Source organism: Mustelus asterias, chromosome 8, assembly GCF_964213995.1.
Source record: "Mustelus asterias chromosome 8, sMusAst1.hap1.1, whole genome shotgun sequence".
Lineage (NCBI taxonomy): Eukaryota > Metazoa > Chordata > Chondrichthyes > Carcharhiniformes > Triakidae > Mustelus > Mustelus asterias.
Genome location: NC_135808.1, coordinates 26,657,628 through 26,681,909, shown reverse-complemented (window position 1 = coordinate 26,681,909; position 24,282 = coordinate 26,657,628). Strand labels below are relative to the sequence as shown.

The 24,282-nt window shown below is 48.8% G+C and overlaps 1 protein-coding gene across 1 annotated transcript; it reads left to right on the top strand.

Moving 5' to 3' along the window:
* Positions 1-18,891: 18,891 nt before the first annotated feature.
* LOC144497861 (uncharacterized) lies at positions 18,892-23,972 on the top strand. Its single transcript, XM_078219300.1, has 2 exons — positions 18,892-19,278; positions 22,110-23,972. The coding sequence occupies exons 1-2, from the start codon at positions 19,068-19,070 to the stop codon at positions 22,238-22,240; spliced, it is 342 nt and encodes a 113-aa protein (XP_078075426.1). The 5' UTR covers positions 18,892-19,067; the 3' UTR covers positions 22,241-23,972.
* The last annotated feature ends 310 nt before the right edge of the window (positions 23,973-24,282 follow it).

Here is a 24,282-nt window from a genome sequence, read left to right as displayed (position 1 = left end):
GTCACCCAAAGCCAGAATTGAACGCAGGTCCCTGGCACTGTTAACCACTGTGCCACCATGCCACCCTATGATTTCTATGGGAACCAGCAGATTTATTCAGTTGGATTTCCAAGATAGGCATTTGTTAAGGTGCCGCACCAAAGGTTAGTAGGCAAGATGGAGCTGGGGTGAAATTTTTAGCATGGATAGAGGATTGTGGCGACCAGGGGATTTTCACAGTAACTTCATTGCAGTGTTAGTTTGCACATTCTCATAGAATCTCTACAGTGCAGAAGGAGGCCATTTGGCCCATCAAGTCTGCACCGACTACAATCCCACCCAGGCCCCATCCCCATAACTCCATGCATTTACCCCAGCTAGTCCCCTGACACTAAGGTGCAATTTAGCATGGCCAATCCACCTGACCTGCACATCTTTGGAGTGTGGGAGGAAACCAGAGCACCCGGAGAAAATCAATGCACACACGGGGAAAATGTGCAAACTGCACGCAGACTGTGACGCAAGCCAGGAATCGAACCTGGGTCCCTGGCATGTGAGGCAGCAGTGCTAACCACTGTGCCACGATGCCGCCCTGTGTCTGCATGGGCTTCCTCAATGGTTTCCTCAGTGGCTTCATCGCCGTGTTAATGTAAACCTACTTGTGATGAATAAATAAGTAAACTATTGCAAGGGGCTTGGAGTACAGGAATAAAGAAGTCTTGTTAGAGTTGTACAGGGACTTGGTGAGACTACATCTGGAGTACTGTGTGCAGTTTGGTCTCCTCATTTCAGAAGGGATGTACTTGCATTGGAGGCAGTACAGCGAAGGTTCACTAATTTGGGATGAAGGAGTTGTCCTATGAATAGAGGATGAGTAAATTGGGCTTGTATGATCTGGAGTTTAGAAGAATGAGAGGTGATCTCATTAAAACATAGCACACTCTGAAGGGGCTTTGAAAGGTTGATTTGATTTGATTTATTATTGTTGTCACATGTATTATTTTAGAGTGAAAAATATTGTTTCTTGCGCGCTATACAGACAAAGCATACCGTACATAGGGAAGGAAAGGAGAGAGTGCAGAATGTAGTGTTACAGTCATAGGGTGTAGAGAAAGATCAATTTAATGCATGGTAGGTCCATTCAAAAGTCTGTTGACAGCAGGAAAGAAGCTGTTCTTGAGTTTGTTGCGACATGACCTCAGACTTTTGTATCTTTTTCCCGATGGAAGAAGGTGGAAGAGAGCATGTCTGAGGTTAGATGCTGAGAGATTGTTTCTGCTAACCGGGTTGTGAGGCACAGTCTCAGGTCAAGGGGCTGAATTTAGTACTGAGATGAGGAGTAACCTCTTTACTCAAGAGGTCGTGAATCTTTGGAATTCTCTACCTCAGGGGAACATGAAAGCTCCATCGGTGAATATATTTAGGGCTGGGGTAGGGACATTATTCATCTCTCAGGGAATTAAGGGCTATGAGGGGAGGGAGAAAATGGAATTAAAGCCCAAGAGCAGCCAGGGAGGTCTTGGCTTAGCAGTGTTGTCACTGGGCCAGTAATCCAGTGACAATGCTCTGGGGACCCGAGTTCGAATCCCACCATGGTAAAATTTCAATTCAATAAAAATATGAAATTTATCAACTAACAGTGGAAATTTTTCAATGAAAAATGGGATTATAAGATATGGGGAACAAGTGGGGAGGTGAATTTGAGACCAGGGAGAGATTAGCCTTGATCTGATTGAATGGCAGAGCAGGCTCAAAGGGCTGAATTTGGCTCCTAATTCCTAAGTTCCTTTGTAACAACGACCATGTAAAAACCCATCTGGTTCACCTTAGAGAAGAAAATCTGCCATCCTTACCCAGTCTGAACTACATGGCCGATGAGGGGCATGGACAGGGTGGATAGGGAGCCGCTTGTGCTCTTAGTTGAAGGGGCAGTTACGAGGGGACACAAGTTAGGGGTGGGAGGTTTAGGATCCTAGGGGGGATTTGAGGAAAATTGTTTTTACCCAGAGGGTGGTGACGGTCTGGAATATATTGCCTGGGAAGGTGGTGGAAGCGGGGTGGTTCGCATCATTTAAAAAGTACCTGGATGAGTACTTGGCATGCCATAACATCCAAGGCTATGGGCCAAGTACTGGCAAGTGGGATTAGGTGGGCAGGTAAGGGCCTTTCATGCATTGGTGCAGATTCGATGGGCCGAAGAGCCTCTTCTGCACTATAGTATTCTGTGATTCTGTGATACATGTGACTCCAGTCCCAGACCAATTTGGTTGACTCTTAACTGCCCTCGGAAATGGTCGAGTGAAACACTCAGTTCCAAGAGCCACTTCCTTCACTGTCACTGAAGCCAGAGACCTCCCTCCCCAACAGCACTGTAGGTGTCCAATTTTGATGTGAGATGCCGGTGTTGGACTTGGGTAAGCACAGTAAGAAGTCTCACAACACCAGTTTAAAGTCCAACTTTACACTGCCGCAACAGTGAAGGAATGGCAAATTCCAAATCAAGTTAGTGTGTGACTTGAAGATGGTGGCGTTCCCATAAATCTGTACCCTTGCCCCCCCACCAAAGCAGTACAGGTCGTGTGTTTGGAAGGTGCTGCCTTGGTGAGTTGCTGCAGTGCAATTGTAGATGGTACACACGGCTGCCACTGTGCGTCAGTGGTGGAGGGAGTGGATGTTTGTGGAAGGGGTAGCAATCAAGCAGGCTGCTTTGTCCTGGATGGTGTCGAGCTTCTTGAGTGTTGTTGGAGCTGCACCCATCCAGGCAAGTGGGGAGCATTCCATCACACTGCTGACTTGTGCCTTGTAGATAGTGGACAGGCTTTGGGGAGTCAGGAGGTGAGTTACTCACTGCAGTTTTCCTGGCCTCTGACCTGCCCTGGTAGCCACAGTATTTATATGACTAGTCCAGTTCATTTTCTGGTCAATGGTAACCCCTAGAATGTTGATAGTGGGAGATTCAGCGATGGTAATATTTTTCCACCCTGTGCTTAAAGTTATCTCCAATTTTTGACCCTGATGATGCCAGAAATTATTCTACAGGAATTAACATTTATGATAAGTACATTCAACTAGCTGTTTATAACCCAAGTCAATCACTGACACAACGAGATAAAGTCAGCTTCTGAGCGAACCATTTCGCTACAGACCTCACATGTCCATAAGACTGTAAGATATAGGAGCAGAATTAGGCCATTTGGTCTATCGAGTCTGCTCCGCCATTCGATCATGGCTGATAGGTTTCTGAATCCCATTCTCCCGCCTTTTCCCCGTAACTGTTGATCCCCTTACCAATCGAGGACTTATCTATCTCTGTCTTAAATATACTCAATGACCCGGCCTCCACAGCCTTCTGTGACAATGAATTCCACAGATTCACCACCCTCTGGCTGAAGAAATTCCTCCTCGGGTTCTAAAGGGTGGTCCCATCTGGTTCCCACCGGCCCCTTTGTCACTGTCTAACCTGCTTCTGGCATGATTGACAGGTTCCCCCGGCTTAACCATTTCCGGAAGGAAGTTCGTCACCGTTTTCTTGGAAAATCACTCCAATTCGGCCGTCCTCTCCTTGAATGTCATCACGTATGAGAGGGAGGCCAACGTGAGCATCTCGATCCGCAGCCCACCATTCCATCGCTCCCATTTGATTAATGCCAACAGCAACACCGTCATCAACCTGGAGCCCTCCTACATGCTGAAGGGCAACGAGATCCGGGAGAAGGCCATCACCATCACCTCGGACCAGGACATCTCCATCGTGGTGCTGAACACTCGCTACAACAGCCAGGACGCCTTCCTGAGCCTGCCCGTCATCAACCTGGGCACCACCTATTACATCGTCACCCACAATGGGGTCAAGTCCAACTACCGGGAGTTCGCCATCGCCAACCCCAGCGCCAGCGAGTGGGTGCAGGTGGCCGTCACCGTGGTGGGCGCGGTGGAGTACAATGGCACGGAGTACGCAGACGGCCAGGTCTTCACTTTCGCCATGAAGCCTGGCCAGGCTGTCCAGTTCCAGAGTGAAGTGGACATGACGGGCACGAAGGTGGTGGCCAGCGCGCCCGTGGCAGCCTTCAGCGGCAGCCGCTGCATTGTCATCTCGTCCAGCGACTGCGACCACATCGCTGAGCAGCTGCACCCGGTGGACAAGTGGTCCTATTCCTTCGCCATCTTCCCGCTGCTGGACAAGGAGAGCCTGGACATCATCACCATCGTGGCGGCCGAGAATGACACAGCCGTCAACATCTACAGCAATGAGGGCAACATCAACTTCATCCTGCAGGAGGGCAGCCACGTCAACCTGACCGTGATGGGGGGCATGATTGTCAACTCGGCCAAGGCGGTCATGGTGGTCTACCTGTCGACGGGGGGGAGCACCTCCCTGGTGCCGACCTTCGACCCCTTCCTGGTGAACATCATCCCGCCGGCCTACTTCAGCGCCAACTACGTCTTTGTGACCATGGCCAACTTTTACAACTACCTCCTCATCGTTTCCTCCACACCCACCTCCAACCAGATCATCCTGGACGGCAAGCCGCTGTCCACCTTCCCCACGGAGAACACCACCTTCTGGGACTTCACGGCCACCCGCGTGTATCTGGGCAAAACCCAGGGCCGCTACGTCATATTCCACGCCGAATCGCTGTTCGGGATCTACGTCTACGGGATCTCCCGTGGTGAATCCTACGCCTACTCCATGGGCGGAAAGAGGAACGTTACTGGTAAGTGCTCCTCTCTCTGTTTCTCTCTGAGCTGGGGAGGCAGTGGTGCACTGGGTGCCAGTGATCCGGAGACCCAGGGCTCGAATCCCACCAGGGCGGATGGTGAAATGTGAACTGCAAAATCTAATTGCGACTGTCTTCATTGCTGTTACAAAATCTGTCTGGTTCACTGACGTCCCATTAGGGAAGAAAATCTGCCACCATACAGGGAAGGCAATGGCCCAGTGGTATTATCGCTGGAATATTAATCCAGAAACTCAGCTAATGTTCTGGGGACCCGGGTTCGAATCTCACCACGGCTGCTGGTGGAATTTGAATTCAATGAAAAAAATATCTGAAATTAAGAATCTACTGATGACCATGAAACCATTGTCGGAAAACCCCATCTAGTTCACTAATGTCCTTTAGGGAAGGAAATCTGCCGTCCTTACCCGGTCTGGCCTACATGTGACTCCAGAGACACAGCAATGTGGTTGACTCTCAACTACCCTTGGGCAACTAGCGATGAGCAATAAATGTTGACCAGCAAGCAATGCCCATGTCCCACAGATGAATAAAATTCATTATCTCTGGGGGCTCAGCTTTCCTCCCACAGTCTAAAGATATGCGGGTTAGGTTGATTGGTCATGCTAAAATTGTCCCTTGAATCAGGGGATTAGCAGAGTAAATAAGGGTTACGGGAATAGGGCCTGGGTGGAATTACGGGTGGTACAGACTCGATGGGCCGAATGGCCGCCTCTGTACTGTAGGGATTCTATGAAAAAGAAACCTGGCCTGGCCCGCATGTTTTTTTATTCATTTGTGGGACATGGGTGTCTTTGGCTGGCCAACATTTATTAATCATCCCGAGTTGCCCTTGGAGGGCAGTTGAGAGTCAACCATATTGCTGTGGCTCCCGAGTCACATTTAGGCCAGACCAGGTAAGGAAAACAGATTTCCTTCCCTAAAGGACATTAGTGAACCAGATGGGGTTTTCCAACAATCGACAATGGTCATCAGTAGATTCTTAATTCCAGATATTTTTATTGAATTGAAATTCCACCAGCTGCCGTGTCGGGATTCGAACCCGTGTCCCCAGAACATTAGCTGAGTTTCTGACTAAATAGTCTAGTGATGATACCACTAGGCCACCACCTCCCATCCAGACCCACAGCAAGGTGACCGTCCAAAAGCTAGAGCCAGACCTTTCACATGCGCAGATGTTTCCTCTGGTGGGAGAATATAGAACTAGAACGATCACTGTTTAAAGGAGTCACCCATTTAAGGTAGACATGAGGGGAATTCTCTCTCTCAGAGGGCGGTGAGGCCTTGGAACTTTCTTCCTCAAAAGGCAGTGGAAGCAGAGTCTTTGAATATTTTTAAGGTTGAGCTGGATAGATTCCTGATTAACGAGGGGGTGAAAGGTTATTGGGGGTCAGTGTGATCGGCCTTATGGAATGGTGGAACAGGCTGTAGTGGCCATCTCCTGCTCCTTGTTCGTCTGTTCGGGGTTGAGCTTGGGAAACATTTCTGGAAGCGAAGGGCGGCGGAATTCCGGAGCTCCGTCCCGCAGATGGAATTTGCCACTTGTTCGAGGGTTCATTTCTAGATTTGTGCTTGTCGGAGTCTTAGTGAGGGGTGTGTGGAGCTGGGAGGCCAATCCGCCATTGACCGGAGGCGGAACAGACTTGAGGGGCTGAATGGCTTCCCCCTGTGCCCATGCCGTCGCCTGGAAGGAAACTGGAAGTAGGGTGGTGGGCATGAGAGTTGGCAATGGGCTCAATTTGTGCTCTGTCCTGGAGCAAATTTAATCACCATCTTTCCACAGGAACTCATGCTGGCTACCTACAGGCTGAGTTCAGGAAGGCAAGACTAGGCCAAGCCGCTCCTTGATGAGCAGCGAGGGATAAGGTGGCCAAATGGCCAAATCCCACCCCCCTCCATCCCCCCGCAAACCCCCCAACCCCCCATCATGAATCCTTAATGACCTCCACAAGAGTTGGAATAATGTTTTACCAGGCTGATTCCGGAGATGGCGGCAATGATGTATGAGGAGAGATTGACTAGATTAGGATTGTTTTCGCTGGAGTTCAGGTGAATGAGGGGGGATCTCATCGTGATTTAGAAAATTCTAACAGGGTAGATGCAGGGAGGATATTCCCAATGGTGGGGGAGTTCAGAACCAGGGGTCACAGTTTGAGGATTCAAGGTGGACCATTTAGGATGGAAATGAGGAGACATTTCTTCACCCAAAGAGTGGTGAGTCTGTGGAATTTATTACCACAGGAAGTAGTTGATGCCAAAACATTGAATGTATTCAAGAGGCGGCTGGATATAGCACTTGGGGCCAATGCGATCAAAGGTTATGGGGAGAAAGCAGGATTAGGCCATTGGGTTGGACGATCAGCCATGATCGTGATGAATGGCGGAACAGGCTTGAAGGGCTGAATGGCCTCCCCTGCTCCTATTTTCTATGTCGCTATGTTTTGGTGGATGCTGACGTTTGATTGGTTCAATTATCCAGGGAACACCTTGCTCTATCTGCCCCAGAGAGAAAGAACAGTTTGGACAATATTCTTATTTCCCTGTCTTTTTTTTCCTTCTGGAGTGTATCTTCAAGAGACGTTGGGTGGAGCAGTGGGGGGAGGGAGAAAAATAACCAAAATGGGGCAAGTGGGAGAACAATGCTGGGGGCAGGGAGGGAACCTGGTGGTATATTAGAATGTGGCAGCGCTCAAAGGGTAGTTAGGGATGGGCCCACTAATGGCGGCCAAGTCAATGACTCCCCACCTCATCAGTGACCAGTAAATACATTTGAGAAGAACCGCGAGTGTTGTTGTGGAAACTCTCGTTCCCTTCCGCCACTGAATGAAACCTTGTTCCCTCCCAGAAAGCAGAAAGACAGCGTCGTTCATTTGCCTGGCCCAGGCTGCGGAGTACACCTTCCCGACCAGCATGCTTGCCAGCGCAGGGGTCTCTGTCAATGATGTCCACCTCGTTGACCCCACGTGCCGCGCTCAGCAGCAGGACGAGAACTGGATCATCATCACGGCACCGTTCGACGCCTGCGGTACCACCATCAGCGTAAGTACTCGCTTGGCACCCCCATCTCCCTCCCTGCATTCCCCCTCCCCCCTTTCCCCTATCCCCACCACCCCGCTGGCCAGGCAAGCAAGGGAAAGCTTGGCGAGAAGCATCGGGCGCATCCCATCATAACCCGAGAGGTGGGCAGATCCGGGCGAGACCCCTGTTCGGATCACGGGGACTGAGTTCAATGAGTTTGCAACTTGGAAAAGAATCCCAAACTGGTCTGGGACCAGGAGGGACAAGATGGAAAGAGAAAAGATACATGGTTTGGCTACAGTCAGAGAGTTGTACAGCACAGAAAGAGGCCCTTCAGCCCGTCATCTTTGCGCCAGCCATCAAGCACCTATCTATCCTAATCCCATTTTCCAACATGTGCTCCACAGCTTTGTATGCTACGGTATTTCAAATGCTCATCTAAATGCTTCTTAAATGTTGTGAGGGTTCCCACCCACAGCACCCTTCCAGGAACTGAGTTCCAGATTCACACTCTGGGTGAGAAAGGTTTTCCTCAAATCCCCACTAAATCGCCTTTTCCTTATCTTAAATCTATGTCCCCCTGGTTATTGACCCCTCTACAAACAGGAAAAGGTCCTTCCTCTCCATGTTAACTATGTCCCTCATAATTTTATACACCCCAATCAGCCTTCTCTGCTCTAAGGAAAACAATCCCAGCCTAACCAGCCTCTCTTTTATAGCTGAAACGCTCCAGCCCAGGTTACATCCTGGTGAATCTCCTCTGCACCCTTTCAGTGCAATCACATCCTTCCGATAGTGTGGCGACTGGAACTGAACACAGTACTCTAGCTGTGGCCTAACTAGTGTATTATACAGTTCCATCATAACCTCACTGCTCTTATAGCATATGCCTCGGCTAATAACGACTTGCCTGGGTTTGCAAAGTCTCACTAACTGTCCTGGCTGGAGACAATTCACACCTCTTTAACCTGTTCTTAACCCTCTCTCCACTCACGTTGTCTGTCCATGTAAAGACTTGATTACCCTGTTAAGACTCGCATTCCAACCATTATCTTGTATTTGAGTTTGTGTCTATATATGCCCTGTTTGTGAAACAAATCCTGCACTCACCTGATGAAGGGGCAGCGCTCCGAAAGCTCGAGCTACCAAATAAACCGGTTGGACTTTAACCTGGTGTTGTGAGACTACTTACTGTGCCTATCCGAGTCCAACGCCGGCAACTCCACATCTCGGCTAATAAAGGCAAGTCTCCCATATGCCTTCTTAACCACTTTAGCTACCTGTCCTGCTGCCTTCAGGGACACATGGACATGTTCCCCAAGGTTCCTCTGGTCCTCTCTACTTCCTAGTATCCTACTGTTCATTGTGTATTCACTTGCCTTGTCAGTCCTGTCAGAATACATTACCTCTCACTTTTTAGGGTTACGTTCCATTTTCTACCATTCTGCCCATCAAACCAGCCCGTCTATACCGTCCTGTACTCCAGTGGTTCCCAACCAGTAATCATGAAGACCCATCCCACGTGTGCTGAGGAAGAAGTTTTAAAATGATTCGAAATGTAATAAAACAAATTTAAATTTAACAGCAAAAGCTAAAATTTAAAAGATTTGACTTGTTAATAACGGTCGTGCAACTTACCAAATTGTTGTAAAAACCCCATCTGGGTCACTAATGTCCCTTTAGGGAAGGAAATCTTTATTTATTTATTAGTCACAAGTCAGCTTACATTGACACTCCAATGAAGTTACTGTGAAATTCCCCTAGTCACCATTCTCCAGTGCCTGTTTGGGTCAATGCACCTAACCAGCACATCTTTCAGACTGTGGGAGGAAACCGGAGCACCCGGAGGAAACCCATGCAGACAGCAGGAGTAAATGCAAACTCCACACAGACAGTGACCCAAGCCGGAAATCGAACCTGGCGCTGTGAGGCAGCAGTGCTCGCCACTGTGCCACCCTATCTGCCGTCCTTACCCAGCCTGGGCCTATATGTGACTCCAGACACACAGCAATGTGGTAGACTCTTAAATGCCCCTCTGAAATGGCCGAATGAGACACTCAGCTGTATCTAACAACTCCAAAAATACAGCACAGTGGGTGTACCCACAGTTCAGGGACTGCAACGGTTCAAGAAGGCGGCTCACCATCACCTTCTCAAGGTGCAATTAGGGATGGGGAGTAAATACTAGGCCTATCCAGCGATACCCACATCCCAGGAATGAAGAAGAACAACAAAAACAGCAAGTGCTGTGTAAAATCAAAGCAAATAATTAACTGGCTGAATCTAATCATTGTGTTTTAAACTGGGTGGTTGAAGTGGGAAGTGTAACGTCACAGCTTTTTAAAAATATTCTTTCATGGGGATGTGGGTGTCGCTGGCTGGACCCCAGCATTTATTGACCATCCCGAATTGCCCCTCGCTTGCTAGGCCATTTCAGAGGAGCAATTAAGCGCAAACCACATTGCTGTGGCTCTGGAGTCACATGTGGACCAGACCGGGTAAGGACAGCAGATTTCCTCCCCGAAAGGACTCCGGTGAACCCGATGGATTTTTTATGACAATCGACTTTCTTTACACAGAGGGCGGTGAATTTCTGGAATGTTGGGGTGGCACGGTGGCACAGCGGTTAGCACTGCTGCTTCACAGCGCCAGAGACCCGGCTTCAATTCCTGGCTTGGGTCACTGTCTGTGTGGAGTTTCCACATTGTCCTCGTTTCTGTGTAGGTTTTCTCCGGGTGCTCCAGTTTCCTCCCACACTCCAAAGATGTGCGGGTTAGGTGGATTGGCCATGCTAGATTGTCCCTTAGTGTCAGGGGGACTAGCTCGGGTAAATGCATGGGGTTATGGGGATGGGCCCTGGGTGGGATTGTGGTCAGTGCTGACCCAATGGGCCGAATGGCCTCCGTCTGCACTGTAGGGATTCTATGATGCTATAGAGCTGTCCAGGGAGGTGCTGGGAGTAAGTACGATAGTAGCATTTAAGGGGCAATTAGACGAATACATGATTAGGATGGGAATGGAAGGATACGGACTCCGTAAGTGCATATGGATTTAGTTTAGGCAGATATCATGATTGGCACAGGCTTGGAGGGCCGAAGGGCCTGATCCTGTGCTGCACTGTTCTTTGATGATAGTTTCATGGTCAGCATTATTGAGACGAGATTTAGATTTCATGAATTGAATTTACATTTCACCAGCTGCCATGGTGGGGTTTTGAAACATGTTTCCCCAGAGCATTAGCCCGGGCCCTACCGGATTTCTGGTCCATTGGCATTGCCACCACCCCATCCCTATGAGGTGGGGAGGGGAAGTGAGGGGGGAGTGGAGTGTGCATTTTGAGAGTGACTGGTTAGAATCTTCTCAAATAGTGGGCCCAGCTCCAAACAATGAATCTCTGAGACCTCTTTAAGCTCACCTCTTTATCCTTACATTACGGGCGGCACAGTGGCACAATGGTTAGCACTGCTACCTCACAGCGCCAGGGACCCGGGTTCGATTCCCAGCTTGGGTGACTGTCTGTGTGGAGTTTGCACGTTCTTCCCGTGTCTGCGTGGGTTTCCTCCCACAGTTCAAAGATGTGCAGGTTAGGTTGATTGGCCATGCTAAGTTGTCTTTTAGTGTCCTGGGATGCGTAGGTTAGAGGGATTAGCGGGGTAAATATGTGGGGTTGCAGGGATAGGGACTAGGTGGGATTGTGGTTGGTGCAGACTCGATGGGCCAAATGGCTTCCTTCTGCACTGTAGGGATTCTATGAATATACCTTCTAGCCAGTAGCCACACTGGCACCATTGGCTCATTTCTTCCACAAGGGGTGCTTGAGGCCTACTAAAACACCTGTTTTTGAGGTTTTTAAAAGCTCATTAATGGGATGTGGGCTATGCCCTGTGGTGTAGGTACACCCACAGTGCTGTTAGGGAGGGAGTTCCAGGGTTTTGACCCAGCGACAGTAAAGGAACGGCCGATACATTTCCAAGTCAGGATGGTGAGTGTATCGGAGGAGGACCTCCAGGTGGTGGTGTTCCCGGGTATCTGCTGTCCTTGTCCTTCTAGATGGCAATGGTCATGAGTTTGGAAGGTGCTGCCTGAGGGGCCTCAGTGAGTTCTTGCCTCAATGAATCATAGAGTTTTACAGCACCGACAGAGGCCCTTCGGCCTATCGTATCTTTGCTGGACATCAAGCGCCCATCCATTCCAATTCCATTTTCCAGCACTTGGAGCTCAGTCATTCGCTGACGAGCCTTTCTGCCTTCCATGGTTTACTAGGGCACCAGAATAACCTGGTGAAAATCTGAGATGGTCCCCATGTTACAGGGAATTTCGTGCTTCAGCAGACCATACTATTTGATTTGATTCATTATTGTCACATGTATTGGGGCATAACGGTGGCACAGTGGTTGCACAGCTGCCTCACAGGGTTCAACTCTGGCCTCGGGTCACTGTCTGTGTGGAGTCTGCACGTTCTCCCCGTGTCTGCATGGGTTTCCTCCGGGTACTCTGGTTTCCTCCCACAGGCTAAAGATGTGTGGGTTAGGTGGATTGTCTATGCTAAATTGACCCTAGTGTCAGGGTGATTAGGAGGGTAAATATGTGGGGTTACGGGAATGGGGCCTGGGTGGGAGTGTGGTCGGTGCAGCTCAATGGGCCGAATGGTCTCCTTCTGAACTGCAGGGATTCTAAAAGTATTGTTTTTTGCGTGCTATACAGACAAAAACATACCGTTCATAGGGGAGAAGGAAAGGAGCGAGTGCAGAATGTAGTGTTACAGTCATAGCTAGGGTGGCGAGAAAGATCAACTTAATATAAGGAAGGTCCATTCAAAAGTCTGACAGGGAAGAAGCTGTTTGTGTTATAAAAAGACCCCTGGTGTAGTTGGCAGGGATATGATTTGGAATGACTAATTTGCTGTTAATAGTTTCCCAGATGACCTTGCCCCCACCCACCCTCACCCCTCCCAGCCTATCCTAGCCACCGCGAATCTTTCCACTGACCAAACTCCGTCTTGCCGCAGAACGACAGCGGGAAGATCATCTACGTGAACACCATCTACGGCAGCATCCCGCTGACCCCCATCCACCGGCTGGAGATCGAGATCAAGTGTGAGATGTCGCTGAACGAGAGCATCACCATGGGGTTCATGCTGCAGACCAACCACCTGGTGCGCTTCGGCCACTATAACGTATCCTTTCGCTTTTTCCATTCGGTCAATTTCAACGACCCCATCGTGCAGTTCCCTTACCAGGCTGAGCTGAACGGCACGCTGTACATCCAGATGGAGGCGGAGACCGCTGACACCGGCGTTCAAATCTTCACCGACACCTGCGTGTCTGCCCCGCATCTCAACTCCAACCGGGCGCCCTACACCATCATCGAGAATGGGTAATCGCCGCAGCTACCTCTTTGGGGCACCCTCGTCCAATGCACAACCTGGAGCCGTGTACTTGTAACACTAACCGGGAACGACACCGGGGAGGGGGTTTTTGGGTGTCTCATAATCCAGGTCAGAAAGTCCAAGGTATTTTATGAAGTCAGCCTAGACCAAAAGTTTTACACTTTGAATTTGGCCAAGGTAAGCATGAGATGTTTCACTACTGGCACGATTCAAATGGAGCTTTTATCAAACAATGTTTATTTAAGAATACAGTTAACATGTATAGAAAGAAAATTAGCAGTAACGTTTACCAATTACAAACAAGGAAAAACACAACCATGACATTGTATAAACCTTTACCACTAAATGCACTGTTCCAATACAACAAACCTCCTCATAAACATACACCTGCTAAAGATTTAACACAGAAAATAAGAATGCTCACGTGACTTTGGAACTTAGTCCTTTGGCTGGGGAATTGAAACTTGTAACTTCCAGCAGACTGCAAGGTAGAGATAAAGCCACTACCTGCTGCTAGCTTTTAGCCAACAAGCCACATGTAAGAGACAGAGCCAATCCTTGCCTCTCGTTACTAGCTAGCAAACCACCGACAGCAGAATTTTCACTCCAGGGAGAAAGGCCAGAAGCACACTTGTCCGTCTGGATTCCGCACAGCTTCTAACCAGCCAGCATCTAAAACTGAAAGTGAAAGAATGCTTGGGAGAGAAACAAAACTGTCCCACCTGACCTGTCAATCATTCTTCCCACAACAATTCAAAAGGTTGTAAACTCCCAGAAAGTGCATTAGGCCCAGATGAAAAATAAACAAAACCCCATTTAAACCATTTAAGCAGGAATAAAAGGACTAAAGATCTAATCAGGCAGCTGGTGCCACAACAAAAACAAAAGGCTGGCTTACAAACTGCAGAGAACATGATTTAAAAAATACATTTCTTAAAGGCACAGAAGTGTCACAGGCGGGATTTTCCGGCTGTGCTTGCCCCAAGGCTGGAAATTCCCACCCGAGGCCAATGAACCTTTGCATGGTCCAGCCCCACCTACTATGATTCCCGTGGCGGGCGGGACAGGAAAATTCCACCCCCTGAATATTAGTCTCCTTTACTCTGGGTCAGGGGTAAAATTGGGCAGCTCCATCAGCTTACTTTATCTAAGCCACTGCTTCCCAAATTATTTCCCCAGAACAACCCCATTTTTGGACACTTGAAAATTAACTTGACCCCCAGATGCTTACAAAAACAATCAAGCCTCCGTGCTATTAAAATTGACATCATGTAGAACACTATGGAAATCTGCCAAACTGTGGCATTTTAACATATTTGGTGTAAATGTTATTATTTTACGTACTCACCAGCCCATTAATAAATCTGAGCCATTCCAGCTCACGGGCGTTGGCCGGGAAGCAGCAGAGGCTGAGGGTCTTGATGTGATCGATATTGGAGCGCAGGTCGTGCCGCAGTGCCAGAGTGCCAAGGTTGGGCAATGCCAGGGTGACAAGGTTGGGATCAGGCCGGCTGCAGCTTGGCAGTGGAGACCTCACCGCTCCGCAAGGCTCCATTAGGTCAATGGCTCAGAGAGAGAGATTGAGGATAGGAAGGGTAACAGCAGGGCTGGACACCGCCCCGGGACTTGATGCTGGTGCATTCTCAGTGGAGGGGATGCCAGCCACCTCCATTTAGATGGTGAACCACAGTTTGGGGACTTCTGAGCAAATCCCATCACAGCTCCATTCCATCTCCTTTCAGCCTTTCATCCCAGCCTTCCCCAGACTCTCCAGATTAGCTGAAGTGCTTCATCCCTGATCCCACGCTGAGCAATCCCATCTCACACCCTCTCCAAGACCTCGGCATTCTTCCTAAAGTATGTCTATCATCAAGAAGGAAGAAACAACATCGCCTCTACCTTTTTAGAAGTGTGGGGCCAATTGGTGAGCGCTTTGAATAGCCACTTGTGTGCAGGAAGTTCCAGGTTGTCCTCAGTGAGGTCGGTGCTGTAGACCAGCCTCTCCAACCTTTACGCTTGAGGGGACTACGTCTCCATTGAACTGAATTTCAAAATATTAAGGAAAGAAACAATTGCTGAGCAAAAATAAAGTAGAATTGAGAGTTCTCACTTACTCGCCCTCACCCACTGAGTGAGTGTTGGTGAGAATGAGGGGGAAACCTGAGAGTGTAAATAACTCACTCACTCACACTCAAACATTTGAATTCAAGAAAAAATATCTGGAATTAAGAATCTATTGATCACCATGAAACCATTGTCGATTGTCGGAAAAACCCATCTGGTTTACTAATGTCCTTTAGGGAAGGAAATCTGTCATCCTTACCTGGCTGGCCTACATGTGACTCCAGAGCCACAGCAATGTGGTTGACTCTCGCCTCCAAGGGTGACTAAGGATGGGCAATAAATGCTGGCCAACCAGCGACCCCCATGTCCCATGAATGAATAAAAAAAAACAATCTCACACACACACACACGCACAAGCATGTATACACACACACACACATACACACACAAGCTTGCACCCACACACACACAAGCAATCTCACATACACTCGCAAACACACACCCACCCACAGACAACTGCAGAGATGCTCACACACAAGCTTGCACACACACACATTCAAACAGTCTCACATGCACACGCCCTCTCACACACACACACTCACATCTACACACTGCACCCCCCCCACGCACAAGTCTCTCTCACACACACACACTCTATATATACACACACTCACACTCTCAAGCTGCCCCTTGAAGAGGGTGATTTGAACCTAACTCACCGAGTTTGGAAACCACACGGGATGAGTGATGTTCCCGCTTTAATGCACCACCAGAGCTCACTCTCCATTGACTTTACTGAAGAGTAAATGGTGGCAGTGAAGTTGGGGTTATACCTGATCCAATCAGTTCCCCAGACAAGCCATTCCGGTACAACTCACACCCGAATCTATTTAAAGGCACAGAGCACCCAACTGGGAGGTCTAACAGTAATCACGCAGTGGTGAACTGCAAGCAGCAATGGTTGTCTGAATGAGATAAAGGCCTCTGTCTCACTATGCTAACTTGAGACTGGACAACCTCTGGGTGGCAAACCTCCCTCGGAAATTGGGTCCGACTAGTTAATTCCAATAATTTTATATTGAGGAAGAATGTAAGTTCCACTCAACATCCTGACTTCTTAATTAATGAATAATGCAATTAATTTAGTGCTATGGACATAAGGGAGAGATTAATTGAATTATTATCTCTCCTCCTACTGTTCTATGGTAATTTAATTTTGTGATCACCCCCATCATCTACACGGGGTATCACTAATTGACCTCATTGAATACGAGCTCCCTGGTGATTGTTAATTAGCCAACCAGGTGGAGCTCACATATCGAGCCCTGTATAAAGCAAGACCCTGAGTGGATCCATTACCTTTTAGCCCCGGTTAGGACCTGCTGCGTTCACCACAGGCTTGTGGTTATTGCTTATTTTCATTTTGTGCAATAAAAGCACGGTTCCTTCACAACCGACTCCTGAGTTATTAGATATCTCGAATTTGTTTCCCTGAGTATCCTTTCCCGTGTTGGAATGGGTTCAGATGTGTTTCCCAAACCTCCCATGTTAAAAATAATCCTTCTGCAAATTCATTGAGTCAAAATGAAAGTCAGATTTATTAACGCGTTCAAACCCTGAGGCCTCGATTACAACAGACATTTACTCTCACAAACATACAAGGTAGAAAGGCAGAGAAAGAAGATACGAGATACTTATCAAACATTTTGGGGCAGCACAGTGGCACTGTGGCTTGCACTGCTAACTCACATCACCAGGGACCCAGGTTCAATTCCCGGCTTGGGTCACTATCTGTGTGGAGTTTGCATATTCTCCCCATGTCTGCGTGGGTTTCCTCTGGGTGCTCTGATTTCCTCCCACAGTTTGAAAAATGTGCAGGTTAGGTTAATTGGCCAAACTAACTTGCCCCTTAGTGTCAGGGGGACCAACAAGGTAAATCCGTGGCGTTACAGGGATAGGGCCTGGATTGTTGTTGGTGCGGGCTGGATGGGCCGAATGGCCTCCTTCTGCACTGTATTGATTCTATGAAAACCTAAAGATATTGGCATTAATTGATGTGCGTAGACTCCATTAGGTCCATGTCCAATGTAGCTTCTCGAAGCTGGCTTTGTCTAGGGGGTTGAGGCTGTTGGAGATGTCACAAAATATTCTTGGTGTATTCTGAGAATTATTTCATGCTGTAGGGTGAAATGCAGGGTAGTTTCTGGAGATCAGGCTTTGAGAGAGATGAAGGTCATAGGCAGGCTGCTCATCTGGACTCCCTTTTTCTCTTCTGAGGTTAAACAACAACTGAAGACAGAATCCAAAAGCTGTATCATTCAGGCAATTCAAAGTGCTCCAGTCTTGATCACATGACAGGGTGGTTTTGGGTGGGGCCATTCTGCTAACAATGTACTTTAAGCTCCCTCGTTAAAACCCATTGTATTTTGACCAGGAGATTCATCAGGATGCTGCCTGGGATGGAACCTTTAAGTTATGAAGAGAGGTTGGATATGCTTGGGTTATCTTCTCTGGAGCAGAGAAGACTGAGGGGTGACCTGATTGGGGTGTTCTAGATTATGAGGGGCATGGACAAGGTGGATAGGGAGCAGCTGTTCCCTTAGTTGAAGGGTCAGTTACGAAGGGATACAAATTAAAAGTGAGGGGTGGAAGGTTTAAGGGGGGATTTGAGGAAAAATGTTTTTACCAGTGAGTGGTGATGGTCTGGAATGTGCTGCCTAGGAGGGTGGTAGAGGCAGGATGCCTCACATCCTTTAAATAGTACCTGGATGAGTACTTGACACGCCATAACATTCAAGGCTATGGACCAAGTGCTGGCAAGTGGGATTAGGTGGGCAGGTCAGGACCTATCATGCGCTGATGCAGACTCGATAGGCCGAAGGGCCTCTTCTGCTCTGAAGTATTCTGTGATTCTGTGAAAGACATTTCCTCCAAGCTTATCATCTTGCACTCATCAGGACAATTAGCCCGGGAAACAACTCTATACTATCTGAGGAGAGGGTGCTGACCGGTTGGCAAGTAGGCGCTGTTTGGTGGAAGCATTGGCATAGAGAGTGCACCAGTTGATGTTGTCTGATAATAAACTGCCGAGCATTGTTTGAATATTTAAACCAGGTGGCTTGATTGGTCAAGGAATCACCCTGAGGAATGAACCAGTGGACGGCTGTCTATTAGTTTGTTTAGCTGAAACAAACGCAATGTGAGTACCTGTCCTTTCTGCAAAGGATGGGGCTCAGTGTATTAATAGATGTAGCTTCCAGTATAGGTAAATGCACTCTCCTCTTATGGTGTCAGGTTGGTGTTTGCCCCCGATTTCAGTATTCTTGCGATTGTCCTGGTGCGTGCAGGGTAAAAAACTTCGATAAAATGGCTTTTTCAAGCAAGAAGAAAGCAATATGGAATTGGCCGCCTATTACAGGCCTGGCCTGACATTTGCCTTACCCCACTATTTTGCACATTTGACCTGAGTTTATTTTTTAAATGACCCTTGGCAGCCTCACAACCGAATCTTTAACTGTGCGTTTCTTGTGTTGCAGCTGTGCCAGCGACCTGACGTTTAAAACCTACAAGAGCAGCGATTCAAGGAAGCAGCGCTTCAGTTTCCACGTGTTCAAATTCCAGTCCTTCCCGCAAGTCTATATATTCTGTGACCTGATCCTGTGTCACGTGAACCACGCTCCCAACCGGTGCGAGCAGGGCTGCATCCCACGGAGAAGGAAGCGCGACCTCCAAGTGGCGGAGAGTAAATTCAAGTCTGCTCGCCTCTCCCAGGGGCCCATAGTGTTCCCCGTGGACCCGCTGGGTGTGTTGCCTTTCCCGTCTCTCGCTCGGTCCGTGATGGTCTCCCCACATGGCGAGCCGCGTCTGCTTGTAGGTTAATGCGCTACTTGTGTATCTCCGCTACTTTCCCTGACTGTGGCCTAGAAATCGGGGCACCCCTATTACTGGGTGCACAGCAGCCGCAGGCTGCAACTCCCATTCCTGAAAGCTGGGGCCCGAGGCCTGGGGCCCAAAGCCCACTCAGCCGGCAAGTTGCGCAGAGCTGTCGGCAGCACAGCTGCATGGAGGATCAGGCCAGTGGCACCTTAGGTAAGTGAGCAAGGCTAGACAAAAATTGGGAATGGATGGGGAATCCAGTGGGGAAACATGGGATAATAGGTCCGAGAGGGTGGGAGATTGAATCAGGAGGGAAGGGTGGGGAATCAGACAGGAAGAGTGGGATGTCTGGATCATTGATGGTGGGTGATTGGATCGGGGAAGGTGGGAATACTAGTTTTAGAAGTGTGGTTGATTCGAAATGTGGGAAGTAACATTTGTATTGCACAAGTGCCAGGCAGTGACCATCTCCAACAAGAGTGGATCTAACTTGACATTCAATGGCATTACCATCGCTGAATCCCCCACTATCAACATCCTGCAGGTTACCATTGACCCAGAAACTGAACTGGACTAGCCAAATAAATACTGTGCCTACCAGAGCAGGTCAGAGGCCAGGAATCATGTAGCGAGTAACTCACTGCTTGACTTCCCAAAGCCTCTCCACCATCTACCAGGCACAAGTCAGGAGTGTGATGGAATACTCCCCACTTGCCTGGATGGGTGCACCTCCAACAACACTCAAGAAGCTCAACACCATCAGGGCGAAGCAGCCCCACTTGATTGGCACCACATTCACTAACATTCACTCCCTCCCCCACCAACACACAGTGGCAGCCGTGTGTACCATCTACAAGATGCTCCTTAGAAAGTACATTCCAAATTTGTTACCCCTAGCACTCTGGAAAGACAGGGGCAAAGAAACATGGGGACACCACCAGCTGGGGGTTCCCCTCCGAGCCATTCAACATCTTGTTTCCATTTGTTTCCAAGTCACGAGTGTGATGGAGTACTTTCCAGTTTCCTGGATGAGTGCAGCCCAACAACACTCAAAAAGCTCGACACCATCCAGGATAAAGCAGCCACTTGATTGACATCCTTTCCACAAACATTCACTCCCTCCACCATCAACGCTCAGTGGCAGCCATGTGTACCATCTGGAAGACGCACTGCAGAAACTCACCAAGGTTCCTTAGGCAGCACCTTCCAAACCCATGACCTCTACCATCTAGAAGGACAAGGGCAGCAGATACCTGGGAACACCACCACCTGGAGGTTCCCCTCCGAGTCACTCACCATCCTGACTTGGAAATATATTGGCCGTTCCTTCACTGTTGCTGGGTCAAAATCCTGGAGCCCCCCTCCCTATCAGCACTGTGGGTGTACCTACACCTCAGGGACTGCGGTGGTTCAAGAAGGCGGCTCACTATCACCTTCCCAAGGGAAAATTAGGGCTCCGTAACAATGCTGGTCTAGCCAGCGACACCAACATCCCATGAAATAATTTTTTATAAAGAGTTTGTCTGGGAAGAGCACGTGATTGGATTGGGAATGTGGGCAATAGGATTGGGTTGAGGATTATTGGTTGGTTGAGTCGGGCTTGATTTGTGAATGGATGAGATGTTGGATCAGGAATGTGTGGGAATTTGGATCAGCGTATAGGTGATTGGGTCAGGAATGGGTTGGATACTTGCTTAGCAAACATGGAGTTGGGAAAAGTGGGCATTGATTAAAGAATGGGTAAGGATAGGTGATTGGGAAGGCTGGACACTGATTCAGTGGATGTTGAAGAGGGATGTTGAAGAGGGAACAGCTTGGTTATTGCGCAAGGAATGGGTGGGTGATAGGGTCAGGAAAGGGCCGGATGTTGGATCAGGAATTGGTGGAATGGTTTGGGAATCAGAAGGTCTGACTGGTGCAATGGTGATTGGGGGATGGTGGAAGAATAGGTCAGGGAGGGTGGGTTGGGTGGTTGGCAGGATTGGAGGGAGCAGTGCCAAGTGGAGTTCACGATGCCCAGCTAAATGAGAGAAATCTCTGCCACTCCTGCTCCTTCAGGTAAGTGTATATTACAACTTGCCCTGATTAGTCAGACCAATATAGGACTGCCTGTAATACCACATGAATTTCCTGAGTTCTGTCAACACCTACAGCCTCAAAGCACTCCAATCAGTTAATGGGGACTCCAGACAGGGACATTCTGTAAATATCCTAAAGCCACTTTCAGTAACTAGGACCACACATTAACATTTCTGACCTTCACCACAATGGTGGACGGGGAACTTCTGGTTTGTAATGAGCCTCCGGGTCCTTTTACCACATTGAAGGGATGGGAAACCACTTAATGCCTGACAAACCAGATTGGCATGGTTGAACTCTTGAGCCATTTTAAGTTATTAATTTTGACACTTCTAAAAAAAAATTCTCCTTGCAAAATAAAACCTGAAACAATTTAGGCCAAGATTATTCCAATTAACAGTCACACAGAACTTGAGTTCTGGTGCCATGTCAAAGCTTTGTGCCTGGCACTCATCAGGACACTTCACAAGGATGCCAGCAATGCAGGGAACAGCAATTGATACTGCACAAGAGAGTGCTGATTGATTGGGCACTCGGCAAAATAATCGGCACTCTCTTCCCATGTGGTATAAATTATTGTTCCTTTTGGCCATTTGGGTACCCTTGCGATTTTGTCCTGATGAGTGCAAGACGAAAAGCTTCGACTGCACATGTCATTTTTTCAACATTGTTCTTATTCCTTGATTCAACTCCACCACCCCATATCTCAGACTTAAAATAAGACTAAAGTCGGCCAAAATTGAGTTAAAATTGCTCCCCAACTCTTGACCACAGTGCTAAGCGTCAGCCGGTCGTAACTCCACCTGATGGTGATCTTCGTGTTTAACCTGACCTTGCATGTGAAGTGTCTAACATTTGGCGCAGAGGTTACCGAACGAATGAGCCCCCTAACAGGGCAGCTCTGAACTGCGAGATAACCTGCGGCAGACGGCAACTTAATTCCCATGTTTGTTGCCCTTGTGCAGGAGGCCGGCCTGACCCGGAGCGGAAAGGAGGCGGTTATTCCAGGTACACCTTCAGCATGCTGTCGGCTGCGTGTCTCACCCTGGTCGTCGCCCTGATTCTCCAGCGGAAATACTACTTGCGGCAAAACTGAGCGGCTCTTCTGCCCGGCGGTTGGGTTAGAGAGACAATCTGTGCGGATGAAAAGCAAACGCAGAATGCTCCTCGTAGTCTTAGCTCCGACCGCGCGCTGTACTCACTAATCTTCCGCCAACGACTAAGAATGTGTCCACTAGAACTTCCCTCTTCTTCGCTGCGGGGCTGGAGGGCTAGAATTCGCAAATTGTAACCCGCTTCGGATGGTGCAGAATCTATCAAGGCCTCGGATTATTGTAAGCGTGACCTGTAACCTCTAGCGTGCTACTGTGATTTTATTTTTTCACCCTAGCAAAGTGTTAATTTCTCATAAATTCCATAACAGCGAACAAAATTAAGTTAATCAGTTTAATTTTAAAAGTGCTGCTTTTATAGAGAATAACAAATAGCATGAATTTTCTTGGGCCTGAATTTTACGTTTGGGGTGCATCCGAAATCAGCGGGGGCGGGTGGGGAGGGGGGTTTGGGAAGGCCAGGGTTGGGGGTGGGGAGGGGGGTGTGGGAAGGCCAGGGTTGGGGGGGTTGGTGTGGGAGGCGAATGTGAAACATGCTCTTTTCCGGAGATCGTGATAACGACAATGGCCATCCTGTGTTGTACACGCTCTGGCGGCTGGGCATTGCGCTGGAGGGCGGGCGCCAGGAAAGGGAAGGCTGGCATGTCCAGTTTGCCCCCTCAGGGTTTTGAAGGGGTGGGGTGGATGGAACAGCTTCAGTGGATCTGTCCCGGGAAACTCTTGACCCATGAAAAATAAATATCAATGTTAAAATGATGCGGCACGATCAGACACATAGAAACGTAGAAGATAGGAGGAGGCCATTCGGCCCTTCGAGCCTGCTCTGCCATTCATTACAATCATGGCTGATCGTCAATGGCCTAATTCTGCTTTCTCCCTGTAACCTTTGATCCCATTCGCCCCAAATGCTATATCCAGCCAACTCTTGAATACATTCAATGTTTTGGCATCAGCTACTTCCCGTGGTAATGAATTCCGCAGGCTCCCCACTCTTTGGGTGAAGAAATGTCTCCTCACCTCAGTCATAAATGGCCTACCCCGAATCCTCAGACTGCGTCCCCTGGTTCTGGACTCCCCCACCATCGGGAATATCCTCCCTGCATCTATCCTGTCTAGTCCGGTTAGAATTTTATATCTCTCTATGAGATTCCCCCTCATTCATCTGAACTCCAGAGAAAACAATCCTAACCTCGTCAGTCTCTCCTCATACATCAGTCCCTACATCATCAGACACAGACCTCTCAGCCCCACCCAGACACGTTTGTTCATTTTATTTGAACACTGACCTTTCACCCCACCCCGGATCGAGGTTGCAGCTTAACTGCAAAGACCTGCCTGGCCATTCGGCCCGCCCACCAACCGTACCAGCGGACGGGCTGCGTCAAATCATTTGAATTGCCTTCCCGATTGTCCGTGGGCCGCACCTCCAATCCGTTCCACGCCCACCGACCGAAATGTCGCGATGATGTCTGCGCACGCGCCCCACACCTTCCCGTGCGATGTTGCGCCCTTGAGGGCCGGGCATGTGCCCCATCTCCTCCACCACCCCCCTCCCTCCCCGAGCGAGGTAAACTTCTGGCCTAAGAGTCTCCGTGAATGATCAAACTAGCTGATTGTAAGCATGGTGGAGGGAGGTGAAAATCACTTCGTTGATTGTTCTGCTCTCGAAGCTAATTGCCTGTGTGTGCTGCCAAACTGAATTAAAGTCTTCATTGCACCCTCGCCTCTCTGTGCCTTACTTATCGAGTCGTCCCTCGCCAATAGCCAGCGCCCGGCCTCCGAGCTGGTGAAAGTTCACTGAGAACCTCCGCGCGTTAAAACAAATCCCCCTCTTTGCCAGCAAGCGAAATTCCCCGAGGCTGAATCCACAAGTGCAAATTAGATTCAAACAGCAGAAAATACTCTGTGGTGCTGGAAACCCTGGAGACATCCAGCCACACCTGGAGGAAAAGGAAAATAAAAACAACTGGCGGGAGCATGACAGGGACAGGATTGGGCCATCTGGCACCTCAGACTTATTCCATCA

Excerpts from the sequence above, each read along its gene's own strand:
- LOC144497861 (XM_078219300.1), top strand. The coding sequence starts at position 19,068 with ATGCGCTACTTGTGTATCTCCGCTACTTTCCCTGACTGTGGCCTAGAA. Across the intron at positions 19,279-22,109 it reads TCAGGCCAGTGGCACCTTAG|GAGGCCGGCCTGACCCGGAG; the intron begins GTAAGTGAGCAA and ends GCCCTTGTGCAG.